Genomic DNA, 14,953 nt, shown 5'->3' with positions numbered 1-14,953 from the left:
GCTGTTGAGCAGCACCTTGTCTCTTCCAGCTAATCAGCATTTCAGCTAACATTTCCAAGCTGCAGTAGGCTTAATTTGGTCTTGAACTAGACTGAGAAACAGGCTACAAAAAATAATCACCAAATATAGGAGTCAGAGAACCTATTTGTGCTATTTTTGATAAGGCAAGTAGCTCAAAAAGAGAAATAAAATAAGTAAATTGGGAGAAAAAGAGAAGAAAAGGAGGTCACCCTCCAACAGAAAATGAAGGACTTGACTCATTTCAACACGTATGACCATAAACATCACTTCAGAAACAAATCACACTAACATTCTGTTCTGTGGCAGTTTAAACACCTTGGACTAAAGATACGGAATATCTTCTTTTGTTTCTTTGATGATTGACCGATTGTTTCCACATAGCCAAATTAAAATTGTACTTTATTTCAACATGAATCCCATTTTACAAATTATTTTGTGGAAATATCTTTACCTTGTGATGGAAATTTGCAATTTATTGTTGCAAATTCTACTTTTCAGGCTATTCTCTGATGATGAGTCTTTCAACAGCAATCTTTAACAGCTGGCACATTCTGTCTCACCCTTCACACCAATAGTGGCTCCTATCCAGGATCCTTTACTAAATGATTCTAAGTGATTGAAATTTTTTGATTTGTTGTGCAAGGGAAGAGTTCTAAATTTGGCAATGGAAAAAATGAAATGTTATCTAATTCTTCCCTTGACACTCTGGAGCCATTCAGCTCCATCTGTCCCAAAGGAGGTAGTTCTACCAAGATATAACCCTTGGTAGCAACCTACTTTGTATCTTTGCTATATAAGCATTGCTGCAGCTTTATATAGTTTCTCTTCAAGACAGATAGGGGCAAGTCTGTCGATGTGGTATCTCCATGAAAGACCACTGATCATGTTTCAGACACCACAGACAAAGGGAAAACATCCCAGATACATCTTGTCCCCTCAAAGGGGCAGTCAACTCCTGCTACTGCCAAATGGTATGCAACACCAAACTTAATAGTAACAACAAAAACCCCAAAAAAAAACCCAAACAAACAAACAAAAAAACCCCACAACCATCCCCAGGGAAGAATTCAACCACTTGAGATCATTTTGGTACTGAAAGACAAGGAGGAAAGCTGAGTCCCCACAAAGCTGGAGTTTCCTTCCACCATCCACCAACTTCTTGACAAGAGGATTTGTTCTAAATATGCATAGAATCACAATATATGCTGAGTGGGAAGGGACCCATCGGGATCTTCAAGTCTAACTCCTGGCCCTGCACAGGACACAAGAATCACACCATGTGCCTGAGAGTGTTATCCAAACACTTCCTGAACTTAACCACTCCCACAAAGAGCAGGGAAAAAACACACCTCCGCTGCAATTTGTGAGACTGCCATCTGCCCTCTGAAAGAGAAATGATCTGAAAATAGCCAGAAATGTCTTCTGGGTGCCATTCTCAAAATACCTACTTTCAGATCTAGTGACAACAAGCAGAGAGGACACAGGAAATATTCTGGGACAACTGTCAAATCCAAAACATGCAGAAAAAATGTCTTTATATAGTACCTGATAAAAATACCAATATATTTTATGCATGGATACATGCTTTAGATGTCAGGATGTGGTTTTTTTTAATATAAAACCCACAGTCAAATCCAAATCCATGCCTAAAATTTATCCAACAAATTTACTAGCATTCCTTGGCCTAAAAAGAGAGGCTCTTAATCTAACAATAAGCCAGTAAGATTCAAGAAATTCAAGGTGCAACAGAATTGCTTGGCTTCCCAAGGAAAATACAACATAATTCCACCAAGAATCCATACATAAACAATGATGTCATACTCTTTTTTTCTCTGCAATGTTTCACAGGCATTTGTATTGAAACTTGCACATGAATAAATGTTCTCCATCATACCCTGGTGTAAATAATGGCACAGCACCAAATAACAATCAATATCCTTATATACTAATAGCCCTCTATAATCTGCTCATTATAATTTGCTCAGACTGAAGCAAAATCCATTTTCCTTAACAATCAATTTCTATCGCAAATATATTAGGAAAACCCTCTCATTTTAACTGGATTTCTACTTCATTAAACTCTTCTTAATGAGTCTGGGGATACAGCTTTCAAGAAAATGAACAGAAGGTACTTTAAATAAAATTAGCTGAGTTTGAATAAAAACATCATACAGCGAACAAAAAATGAGCTACTCACACACTACCTAGTGCAATTTCCCATTCTTCCAGGAAGGTTTGCTTTGGGAAGAACAACCTCATTGAACATACATCAAGAATCTTCTTTTAAAATGACAGACAGAAGTCAAATATATCCCTATGTGTAACACTGATTATTTATTAGTGCGTATGGGCCCTTGCTGTTCAATAGAGATTTTTGGTAATCTCACTCTACGATAGACTCCAGGTACTAAAATTCAGCTTCTTACTCATACTGCTATATATTAACCTTCTTTAAAAAATACAATATTTTTAAACACAGTTGTAAAAATGAATTTGGAGAGAGATACTGAATTCCATGTCATTCTATCCTGACGTGAATGAATGCAGTATTGTTCAAAACTTGTCTCTGTCAGAATTCATGTATGGGAGAAAGATACAACTCTTCCAGCTTTGAAGCTGTTCAAGGAGTATCAGGGTAGGTAGCTACAAACCTGGAAGATAATAAAAGAACCACTTGCAATATTTTAACCTTTCCCATTAGCAGTGGGAGCTCATTCCAAAACTATGCACTTCTTTTTCCCAGATGATTTAGATCACTAGATATCCAGATCCCTTTTAAGTGCGTGTTCTGTTCCTTCTGCTCCAACGCAGTACCATTGAAATCTGCCAACTTGATAGACTGATCTCAGCCACCTGAAACACTGAAACACAAGTAATGAACAGAAGAAATAACAAAGAGTATTCAGACTTTCTTTTCCATGCATAAACTATACAGCATGCCGCTCTTATCACAAGCATGTAACATTTCCGCAGCAGAAGACAAGGAGATCTTTCATTTCTCATCAAAATAAGAAGCCAAAGCCCGCTTCCTGCTAGCTATTGGGGCATCGGTAAGCAGAGCTGTACAAATTGTTTAATTCTGTTCCAAAGCTTGTATTCAGCCGCCTCCATAGGGAGGGCGGATCATAAGCCCCGGTTTAACCATGCACACAAGGTCCCGCTCACGCTCCCCGCCCGTGACCCGCGGGCCCCAGCCGGTGCCGGCGCCGGTGCCGGTGCCGGAAAGGCGTGAGCCGGCCCCGCCCTCAGCGCTGCGGGCTCGCCATGGCGGCGGCGCGGCCGGCGCGGGCCCGGGCCCTGCTGCAGCAGAGCGTCTCCGCCCGCCTGCAGGTGCGGCCGCCCGAGAGCGGCTCCGAGGCGCAGTGGGTGGAGGTAACATGGGGCGCGGGCCGCCCCCCGCCGCCGGCATCGCGCCTTTCCCCCGCGGAGCGGAGCGGAGCCGAGCCGAGCCGAGCCGAGCGGGGCGGCCGGCAGGAAAGCGCTCCGGGCCCTGCGCGCGTGCGCCGGCGGGAAAGGGGGGGCGTTCGGACATTTAGGGGAGCAGCTCCGCTCCTTCCCCGGGCTGGGCTGCGCTTCGGGCCGTGCTCCAGCCTCGTCTCGTTTCCGCTGCAGAGCGCTCCCCTCGCCCCCCCGGTTATCAGCAAAGGTTGCGGTCAGCCCCTTCGGCAAAGGGACAAGCAGCAGGAGGCGCGCAGCGCTTTCTCTCTGCTGCTCCTTCTCTCCCTGTGCTCCAGAGTCTTCGCAGGCAGAAGCCTCTTCAGGATCACGACTGCTCCACGACCACACGCTTCCCTTCTAACTGTGTTGTTCCTTCTTTTCTGAAGTACACTCACAGAAACACTACAACCTTGGCTGGTGGGCTCAGCTGTCAGCTTTAGTTTGTTGTGAGATAGTGTTAACTTGGAGAAGAAAGGCCAGGTAGGGCTGTGGGACTATGGCAGGAGTAGTTCTGATGTTGTTTGGTTTGTTTGTTTGTTTCCAGAACACTAACTAGAAATGAAATTTACCATGCAGACCACCACTCACGTTAAGGAAAACACTGTATTTTCCCTCTTTTCCTGCCACAGTCTTCTGCTGGGGGAGGTAGGTGGATCTGCAGACTCTTCGGTCGATGTGCTGTGCGTGCAGCCCAGGGCTCTTTACCAAAGCACGAAGGCTGCTGCCCTTTGGAATGCACTGACCTGCTGCAGTTGTCGCTGCTTGGGAGTTACCTACACTAGAATAACTCATTTCTGCCCATTGTCAACTAGTTAGCCCATGGGTTTTTTGGTTTGGTCTCTTGCCCTTTTTAAAGACTGTTATAACAGAAGGGGCTTAATACAGTCACTTCCATAAATTTTAAAAAGTAAAAGCTCTAGCATGGTTAAAGGGTTTGTGCATTCATTCAGCACATCTGAAAAGAGTACACTCTTTGCCTTTCACATTAGCCTTAAAACATTCCTCTCTTTGTTCAGAAGGGGCAGGTGGATCCAGCAGAACTAGTTTCTGCAGTATGGTCTGGGAAGCCAGAATGTTTTACTGGGAGGAAATAAGTGTGATCTCACAGATACTGGGTTTCACAGTGTAGTGTGTCTGTGTATACTGCATTGTTAGCCTCTCAGTATAAGGTTAATTGCAATAAAATTCACTTAGCACAGCATAAATTAACCATAGGAGAAATAATCTATTTCTGGCTTGCTAATCACAGAAGTAATTGTAGATCTAATAAAGAAAAGCAGAAATGTAATTTTGCTGTCTTTCTTTTAAACTATTTTAAAAGGTACATGTTGTGGTTGAGAGATATGATTAACTTTGCTGCAAGGAGGTTATGTAGTTTATCTCTAATTTGCAAAATCACTAGGAAAGTAATAGATACCACTAAAGGAGTCTGAAAGAGATTTGGGTGGTCTCCAGGAGATATTTTTCAGACATGAACATTACTAATATTTGAGATGGGTACTTGGAAATCTTTCCCAAGTACCTGGGGCTTTTTAAGAGAAATCTGTTTTAACAAGAACTAGTCACCATGTAGAAAAAAAGCCAATTGGAAGTTTTTGTTGTTTTTTTTTTTTTCCTCCAGTGTGACTACTTTAGAGGTTATTGTAAGGAAATTTTGCTGCTGACATTTTCTGGTAGGGTAATTTTACTCCCTGTTTTTGCATGTCAATGCAAAACCAAAAAGATAAAAAAGTACAGACATCACCAACGATTATTTACATCAACCGGTGGGTTCCTGATGTTTTATGACCAATTAAAAGTAGGACCTGACTTTGAGACATTTCTAGGATACTGTAAGTGGCATATATGGTAGGTATTCAAAGCTTCTGAGCTGTAAGAGACCCCTGTAGGTACTTTAGGAACTTCAGAGCAGATGTTCCTTATCTTTAAAAAGGTTAGGAGTGTACTTTAATCGTGAACCTCTGCCTTCATTGTGTTTTCATGATTGAGTTTTTTGGCCTGTTGAGGGTTACTGTGCATAGGATGTCTTGTTTATGGGGAATTTTGATTATATACCCTGCATAAAAGGTTTATGTAAACAGCAAAATAGGAAGAAAAAAGGAATTTTTGTAAAGGTAGGAGTGAAATAAGGTAAGGTTTGGTGTATTTCATAACTGTGGGAGAAAAGAAACATAAAATGAATATTCAGCTGAAAAGTATAAGTGCCTACACGTCATGCAACGAAAACTGTCTTTTCCTTATCTTATTTCCTTTGACTTCTTTTCTGGTTACTATGGCAAAAAGAGGTGCAAAATACCAGGCACAGACTTATTCTGTGCCCTGTGGCAGATGATGTCATATCTCTGCCACACTGAATATAAGAAATATGAGGAAATCTTCCCAGAGGGTAGTAAATCTGAACTTGAAATGGAAATGTCACAGAATAATTTATGTAAGGTAGTTTCACAAACTGACTTTCTAAGAATTAAGAAGATTTTGTTATCCACTGCATTTTCTTGGAGGAAAAATTAGTAAAAAGTGGAGATAATATTTTGCAGAATATATTTCAGTTTTGCTAATGAAATCCTGAAAAATACAGATGAATGTATTTAGTAAGGAGGGTGAGAAAGGAGTCAGTTATTTGTCTTTTCCTGCCAAAGAACTAAAAAGCAGCATTTGGACACAGTGTTGCTAAGACTGTCTATATGGCATTGGGGCTGGGTACTTCAGCCCTTCATGACCTGGTTCAGCAGGTTGCCTGATCTGATAATTACTTAAGGCACTGTATAATAAATGCCAGTGTTGCACAGTATCTTGCTTTGCTGCTTTATTTATGTAGGCATTTACTGCTCACAGTAGATTCACATAGAGCATAGCTTTCCTGTCTGGTCGCTGAGTAGGTTCCTTGCAGTGGCTGTTCACACACCAGCATGTTGAATTTATGATATTCTTATTTGTGTTATTTTGCTGGAATTTTTGTGCATTAAATGGAGGCCTGAGGAGCAGTCTTAGGACACTTGGAAGACTGGTATAAGGTCAGACTGACATTGTTATTACTTGGTTTGGTCTTGTAATTGCATTTAATTTCACATCTTCTATTCAATTAAGAAAACTAAAGAATAAAGTAAGACTTAACCAGGGTTTGAAACATGGCTGTATGTGTTGAACCACAGTTTTCAGTCATAGTTGAAACCATAAGTTTCAGCTTACTAATAGTTGCACAGCTTTCAACTTTATCATGGTTGTGAAGTGTTCTAGAAGACCATGAACATGCAGTATAAATAGAAACATCCTCTTTCAGCTTTAACTTGTCTCTGAATTAATTGTTTTCTCATTTAACCTCCTGTCCCTCTAATTTTCTTCAATATGTGTGTCTCATCTTGTGATAAATGTTTTATTCAAAAACAAACATCAAATAAGAGCAGTCTGGAAAAAATAATGATGTATTTTATTATATCTGTCTGGCCTTATGACTTGCAGGGGTCACTTTACATACTTTTTTGTGTCTTTAAAATGAGCTGCTTGCAGAATATTGTTACTGCTGTGAGATTGTACCAAAAAAAGTGTTTTAAAAGAAGCCATTTAAAGCTTTTCAAAGTTCTCATCATGTGACATTTTGGCTAGAAAGAGTGTTCTCTTTTTTCAGAAGTTAGTCACTAGAAAAATAGTTGAGAAGGCATAGCTTTTCTCAGTCATTGCCTTGAGCATTTTGTTTAATCTCTGCAATAACAAAGGGACAAAACTCTTACGTGTATAGCTAAGATTTCTTTACCAAAAACCTTTATCATTTGGGGAAAAAACAAATTGAGGAAATTTTTTTTTGTAAGCTATTTTGTATTTTTTCTAAGCTACTCACATTTTCTGTCCTTTTGCTTTGATAGCATTAATAACTCCTTCCTGTGCCAATCTATTTAACATCTCTTCAGTGGTATTTCATTAGTTGACGTTTCTGTTTCCTCAAACAAAATTAAAAAGATACTTTTTCTGACAAGGCAGTGGGGAGGTTTCTTTATATACTGTCTGTGGATCCTGTCTGCCTGTGAATGCTGTGGGGTTTTTCCCAGAGAAGTTAAGCCATGCAGGTACACTTGTGCGTGAGGCATAGGTGCTGCTGGCTGCACAGCCTGTCAGTCCGGCTTAGTAAAGCATGGCTGGTGCATGTGCATTCCTTAAGGACTAACCAAGTGAGCAGAAAAGCTACACAGGAGTTTTCTTGTGCTTTCTCCTCAGTAGAGGCCTAATTCTTCCCTCAATACATAGTTCTTATGAGTAGTTGCTCTGAATGCTAAAGATGTGGCATATCCCTTACCAGTCAGCTGAAAAGTTCCATTTTGCCACTTAGATTTTACCCAGGCTTATAAATAGTATTTCAAACAACTTTATAATATTCTGAACAACTTCACAGTTGTTGGTCATCATATTTAAATATTTAATTAAGAGACTCTATGTTTTTTTTTTTCAGAATTATATTGTACTAGATTACTTTCAACATCAAAATAAAATTCAGTTCTTTGACAAGTCCTGTGGTGTTTTTCATGTTTCATAATTGGAAATAATATCATAGCTCATACTGAAAATTGTATGAGCTATGATATTATTTCCAATATCATAGTTTGATGGAAAAAAGTTTGATGGAAAAAAGCTTAAATTATTTCTTATGCTGGATTTAACTATACTAATACATCTTGTCACCTATGTTAGTACTTACAGTCTACATTCCAACTAAATTTGGCTTCACGTGAAACTAATAAATTGTCTTAATTGTATGTAGAAGCATTTTGCAGATAATGAGTATATATCTTCTACAGTGTGGGGTGTAAACTCAATGTCTGAAGCTGTACTAAATAACTAAAACTTCTCTTTGTTGTGTGGTTTTGTCATTTTCGATACTGCCTTAATGATAAGTGTGCATTGTAGATAATAAGAAACACTGACGTAGTTTTCTGTAATCTTTTGTAGATCCAGAGAGGGCTTGTTATCTACATATGCTTCTTCAAAGGTGCTGATGAGGATCTTGTCCCAAAAATAGGTATGATGTAATCCATATGCATTATTGTATTGTTTGAAAAGGAAGAAAAGCAGTTGAGGCAGAGAAGGTAGCAGCCATTTGGGTAAGCCATGAAATGGCATTATTCTGACTCAATTACCTGGCTGAAAGAGGAGTTTGGTCTGTCTTGCTTCTTTTGACAGTTTCTTGTTTCTTTGTCTGTCTGTTCATGACCAACATAAAAAACAAATTACCCTGATAACATTCTGGCAAACAAAGAAAATGCTGCATCTGCTGTTTACCATATTACATGTGTCAGGCAATAACTTCAGTCCAGGACAGAACTGAATTTCAAATAGTTCATGGCACGATTTGACAAGTATTTTGCCACCGATCTCACTGTATGTGCAGGATATTTCAAATCATAGCCGGTAGAGGGAGTTGTGTGGATAATGAAACAGAGTCTTTCCCATCTCACTTCAGTGGTGACATGCACTGTTAGCATGTGCAGTTTTCTGGTTCAGAAGCAATAACATCAATGTCTGCAATTCTTGTCTTCTTCTCCACATGCACTTCAACATTTACATTAGAGCAGAGAAGAAGCTGTGGATAAGGTCAAGTAGTAGCAATTTCTGTCTTTATCCAGTGCTGTTTGGACTTGATTTTTTGTTTTGTTTTGGTTTTGTTTTTTTACTTTTATGTCATTTCTTCTCCGTCCTTTCCTCCATCAGTAGCACTGGTTCCCCTGGGAAATTCTGTGATGCTGCATATTCCAGATAAAAGTGCCCCTTTTCTATGACTGGCTGATGCTAGTGATTTGGCTAAAGATTGTGTAACAGTATTTCACTATTTCAGTCTATTTCAGGCTGCTGGCTGAGACCAACAGTGCACAAGTACAGCTGTTATTAAAAATGCTGAGAGCAACTCCTGGGGGGCGTTCTCTCTGGGTCTTGGAGGGCACAGTCCTTTTGTAATGCTAAATATTTATGATACAAAAATTTATTTTGTGCTAGTGAGAGTTTCCTGAGAATGTTGCTTGAGAATAATTATATTTTCAGCTGTGGGACAGCTAAAACAGGCCAGAAAAAGAAAGTTCTGTTTCCTATCAGGAGATTCATATAGGACCATCCTTCTTGAGTGCCTCTTGTAGAGAATATTGTTTCCTAAATATATTTTGAATCTGTTTAAGTGTGTGGGTTTGGTTCCTGAATCACAACTCAGCTGTTTTTGCTTCTAACAGCATTAAACATTTATGTTTAGGGTTTGGAGGCATGACTAGTATCCTCCCAGCTTTTACAGAATTGGGTAATGATTTGATTTGTTACAGAAACACCAGAAAATCTAAAGTTAGTAAATTCATTGATTTTATTTGCAAGTTTCTGTGCTCTGGCTTATAAGCCAAATTGCATGTGACTTTCCTGCCCACCTCCTGTCTCAAGTGACAAACTGATAGCTGCATGTCTCAGAGTGGAGCACTGAAGGACGCTTGCTCTACTTGAGACCAAACTCTGGAGCTGTGCCTTCAGCTCAGATCAGTGCTGGGTCCTGCTGCAAACTGCTGCTACCAGAATGAAAAGAGAGTCAGGCAAAACACTCTCCAAAGTGCTGCCTATTTGAGTATCAAGCTGTTAAGGAAGGCTCACTAATTGCATCCTGGGTTCTTTTGGGGGTGTCCAACTAGAATCAACTTTAGGATTTTAGATAGCCAGTCACTTCCCCCAAAACTAGAACTTTCGACATGTAATATTATTATCCTTCACATTCCTCACAATACTCAGATGTATTAGTTGGTTAAGTATTTATTGATTGTCCATATTTTCAGTTCATTAATAAAGAGTTTCTTTTACTCAGTGGTTTGTCAAAATATTTATTGGCTCTTGTTTTTGGTGTCCTGTTTAATTCACTTCAGCAATACTAACTCTTATTTTATTTTTATTTGCAGTCGATACGCTGTTGAATGTTAAATTAAGTGAAAATGAAAACGGCGAGTTTGTCTCTGTTCTTGATTTACCAGGCGATGTACTCATCATACCACAAGCCACCCTAGGTGGTAAACCAAAGGGAAGAAGGATGCAGTACCATGCAAACATTGAAAAAGAAAAAGGGTTGGAACTTTATTCTCAGTTCGTGACTCTGTGTGAAAAAGAGCTGGCTGCCAATGCCAAATGCATGGAAGCTGGTGTTCTTGTCAAGCATGGCACATATGGAAACAGGCAGGTGTTAAAACTGGATACAAATGGACCTTACACTCACCTGATCGAATTTTGAAAAAAATAAATTGTATCCCAAATACAGTACTGGTGTCTTTTGTTCGTTTTGGTTTGTTGTTTTTTTTTTTTTTTTCTCCTGAGCATTAAAGTGCTTGATTGCCTTGGGAGATAGTTTAAAAAAGGCTTTCACTCATCTGTGCTGGTTTTGCCAATCCCATTTAATAGGAGGATGCCTGAGACTCCTTTGCTATAATGAGTATGTGTTTTTTGCTCATATGCATCTGAGGTGTGGTTAAAATATTTGTTAATACTGACCCAATAATTCAAAATGTTTGTGAACAAAAATGGGATAATGCAATCATTTTTTACTAAAAAATAAGGAAAAAAGTATTACATGTATAGCTTGAAGAAGTGGTTTATAGATAAAAAAGAATACCTTAGATGTACTTATGTCAATTTTTACCTTTATGTTTTCTATCTATAAAATGTCAATGCTTTCTAACTAACTGATATATTGAAAACAAATTCACTGAATTTTAGCCTCTTATAGAGTAAGTACTAAATAAGAAAGTCCATCCCCCTCAACTGGAGTGTGTAAGGGTGGGAGACTTAAGGCAGTACAGGACTGATCATGGGCTTTGCAGGGAAGAATAAGTGAGGCACATCTAGAAACCAGCAGTATCACTGAATTGTTTGCTTGAAGTTTGCATTCTGAAATCTCTGATGTGTTGTGATAGGCTGCCTGCTATAGCTTGGCCTATGTCCTTGTTACTGTGGTCTTGCTGTCTCCTCAATTCTTTCATAACAGAGCCTCAGGAAAAGAACAGAAACATTCAAATGAAAACAAAAGTAAAGATGGTACAATGTACATTGCCATTTCATTGTTCCCTCTGCCCCCATTGCTTCCTTCCAGCTTTTTGTCCAGTGAAGCTCCTAGCAGAGACTAGCTTTCCTTTTATAGGCAGTGTTGGTACATTTGGGGCTCCCTTCCCAGCTGACCCCCCAAGCAGTTCTGTTACAAACATTATTAACAGATGGTGCTAAGAAGATATCATGGGAAATTCTGTCTGGAAAGGCAGTAAGGACAGAACAGCTATATTAAAATGTGGCAAATTCAAAACTGATACAAATGTGTTCATCCTGTGAATCAAGTTTCTCTTTTTAATGCAGCATTATGGTTCAGAAGGGTTCAAAGTGATATCAGACATTTGTATGGTTTGCAGCAATTATCCAGAATTGCCATTTGAATAAAAAATTATTCTGGAAGAAATGTAAAACCTTATGGTTAGTGAGGATGGCAGCTTGCACAATCCTAAATTGTAGGCCAGTAGTTACAAATACTCTGTCCTTATCTTCATTTTGTAGAAAACATTGAGTATATAATCTGTAGGCTCAAACTATGCCATGAGAATCACATTTTTTAACAGATAAGTAACTTACAGTTTTGATAAGACAATAATGATTTTTTTTTCAGGTTAGCATAATATACGCTTAATAATTATGAAATAAATAGGGATATTGAATTCCCGGCAACTGACATTGTCACAGATGAAATTTACACAAACGGCCTGGAAATATTAGCTATTAGGACCCAAATGACATATTTTTTCATTAATAATTAACAGTTATGATAGACACAGTATGAGTCATGTTCAAAGTTCCTAGTAGCAAGATTTAAATAATATTGTCCTGATGCAAATAACTAATACAAATTCATTATTATCTGTGTGCTTAAAAAAACATTGTAAATCCTCTTTCTGTTGGAGGTCAAATCCTAAAAAGTTCTGAGTAATGCCACTTTTCACAGACCTTACAGCAATTGTGGGTATTTAGTGTATCTCAAGAATTGATTCTTTGAGGCATAATACAAAGTCTGCAGCTTTTAATTTACCTCCTGTCTCCAGAAAGATCATTGGCAGCCTGGCAATTAATTATATTTAAAGAACTTTAAGGTTTCTAAGAGGGATAAGCTTGAAAATGTTTAGTGAAAAAAAGACTTCAAACCAAATTATCTCATAGCAGTCTGTCATATAAAGCAGATAAAAACTAATGTACATTTCAGTGATTCTTAGGGCCAGACAGAACTCTGAAATTTTTGTAAGAAAGGTGGATATTTATGTATTATCTGCCCATTTCTGATTTATTTGTGCATCCATCTTGGAATACTGATTTCTGCCATCCTCTGCTCCAGGGATTGGCAGCTTGTTGAATGCTGTTCCCTTTGTACTGCTTTATTTATATCTACTATTGATTCACAATCCATTTACTGAAGGAAGCCATTTCTGAATAACATGCTGGACCCTACTGATAAAAAAATTGATTAAAATTACTTTTTCTAAGCCAAGTGCTTATTCCCTTCAACCATGAATATATGCTTTAAACAGATGACCTGACTCTGCTTTAAATAGTTTCCGTAATATGACTAGACAAAACCCCATATAATTATCCTGTTCTATACTTAGAGAATGTCTTTCTATACTTAGAGAATGTCCATTAGAAGATGCTTAATATTCCCCACTTCCTTGAAATAACCTATAAAATGAGGAGTTGTCCTTATGCTGTTATGTGTCCAATTGAACTGCCAGGCAGGAATTTGCAATATCAGGTTTTTGTGACCTTGTTTGCAGTGCACACACCCAGTGTGTTGAAGCTGAGCATGTGTGGACTATGAACTGGGCTCATAAACACTCACTAATGAGTTCAGGGGCTGTTTTTCAGTCAGCAGTATTCCTGCTTCCTTCCCATGCCCCTTCTGGAAATTTTTACCTCTGCTGCTACATAGAGTATGCAACATATGAATTTACAACATACAAATATTAATCCAGAATTGGAAATTAATAAACAGCACGTAGCCCTGTAATACTTGCAACTGTATTGCTACTGCCAGTGACAGTCCACAGGCCTTGTCCCAAGTGTTCCAAGAGCTCAGGATGGAGGCTTATTACAGGAACTTTCCTCAGGCTTTTCTTTGGCTTTATTTGATTTGGCTGTAACAATTATTTTTCTAAGGACAGGAGGTTATTGCTAATTTGTTTTATGTGTAACCACAGTTGTTATACAGATACTAATAATTAGTATTTATTCTGTGTAGAGTTATATATGTAAGACTCCTACAGGGTGTTACAGGGTACAGAAATTATTAAACCTATTAAGCCTATTAAACCAGCAGGAACTTTGAGAAGTGAAGACACCAACTGCAGTGTAAAGTAGAGGCATGGGATAGTAAGAGTTGAGGCACAGGCTGGCACTGGACACTCCAAGGCTATAAACAAATTGCCAATGGTCAGTTGAAGAAATACAAAACTGGAGCTGGGCAAAACTATTCTTAGGCATAAAAAAGAGAAGAAAGAATGAGTATATAGCAAACCACTTAAGATTAACAAAAAGAAAAATACGTAGTTGCAGGCCATTAAAGAAAAGCAACGAGTAAAACTTTATTAGAAAATGTATAAAAAGAACCCCAAGTGAGAGATATTGCCAAAAAATGGAGAGAAAGAAGAAATCAGAAACATCAACATTCTATTCCTGCAGGCACAGAACTCCAGATGCTGATGATCCACTGTGCTCCCTCTAGAAGGTGGAACCACAAGGAGGTGAAAGGTCAAGCATGACACCAGGAAGAGTGTGAGGGTAAGTACTAAATAGTGCATGCATAACAATTCTTACCATATTTTTATTACTGAGACCTTCTGTACATTTTCTTTCTTTTTATTTGCTTTGTTTTTCTGCAATAATTATATTTGGACTGATAATCATTCTTTTATTAAATTGCTATGGTTTCAATTAAAATAAATTTGGTGTGACTCTAAACATAGGGTGGATTTCTTTTTGCCTGTAACAAGATTTTGCACACAACAGTTTCTGCAGACAGTTGCTTCCCCATGTTGAAATGGCAGCCACTTGATGGGCTGCTGGATATCAGCCAGCCTTTGTGGTGCTTTTCGCCAGGTCTTTTAATGCATCTGTGATGTCTGATCTCATTTACCACAAAAGCTCCACAAAAATTCTTCATTGTGACTCAATGCCATAACTGCTCTTTAGCTCCTCTTCGAGAACAAACTTTCACACCTACTTGAATTTAAAAGTACGATCTGCTGGACCTCTGTCTCACCTCTGGTATAAAAAGAGCTTTTTTGGAGAAGGAGAGATGACTCTTTTAAGCTTCTGTTATTTTTTGCTTTTAGTTTCTGTTCCTGTCTTCTCTATGGACTCCTTCAAACACATGGTTTCTCTTTGGAAGCTGGAGTAGCAGTATGCCACAGAGGACTACAGTGGTCTCCACAAATGCACAGGCATTCATTACCTGAGGTCTGCGACA

At 38.7% G+C, this 14,953-nt stretch overlaps 1 protein-coding gene across 5 annotated transcripts; it reads left to right on the top strand.

Moving 5' to 3' along the window:
* Positions 1-3,266: 3,266 nt before the first annotated feature.
* Positions 3,267-10,722, top strand: DTD2 (D-aminoacyl-tRNA deacylase 2). 5 transcript variants are annotated; one of them, XM_058807427.1, is made up of 4 exons: positions 3,275-3,351; positions 4,004-4,104; positions 8,398-8,467; positions 10,368-10,722. In XM_058807427.1, exons 2-4 carry the CDS (start codon positions 4,018-4,020, stop codon positions 10,691-10,693), a joined length of 483 nt encoding a protein of 160 aa, XP_058663410.1. In that variant the 5' UTR covers positions 3,275-3,351; positions 4,004-4,017; the 3' UTR covers positions 10,694-10,722. The 5 variants fall into 5 exon arrangements, with proteins under 5 accessions (XP_058663408.1, XP_058663413.1, XP_058663410.1 ...); XM_058807426.1 differs by having other exon boundaries at positions 3,351-3,393; XM_058807425.1 differs by lacking the exon at positions 4,004-4,104 and having other exon boundaries at positions 3,267-3,393.
* Positions 10,723-14,953: the final 4,231 nt, after the last annotated feature.

Source organism: Ammospiza caudacuta, chromosome 6, assembly GCF_027887145.1.
Source record: "Ammospiza caudacuta isolate bAmmCau1 chromosome 6, bAmmCau1.pri, whole genome shotgun sequence".
Taxonomy (NCBI): Eukaryota; Metazoa; Chordata; class Aves; order Passeriformes; family Passerellidae; genus Ammospiza; species Ammospiza caudacuta.
This window is presented reverse-complemented; position numbering and strand designations above follow the sequence as displayed.

What these genes read in the sequence shown, in the direction of transcription:
- DTD2 (XM_058807425.1), top strand. Translation starts at nt 3,286, where the DNA reads ATGGCGGCGGCGCGGCCGGCGCGGGCCCGGGCCCTGCTGCAGCAGAGC. An exon ending in CCGAGGCGCAGTGGGTGGAG is followed by an intron (nt 3,394 to 8,397) that starts GTAACATGGGGC and finishes AATCTTTTGTAG; the next exon opens with ATCCAGAGAGGGCTTGTTAT. An exon ending in GGATCTTGTCCCAAAAATAG is followed by an intron (nt 8,468 to 10,367) that starts GTATGATGTAAT and finishes TTTTATTTGCAG; the next exon opens with TCGATACGCTGTTGAATGTT.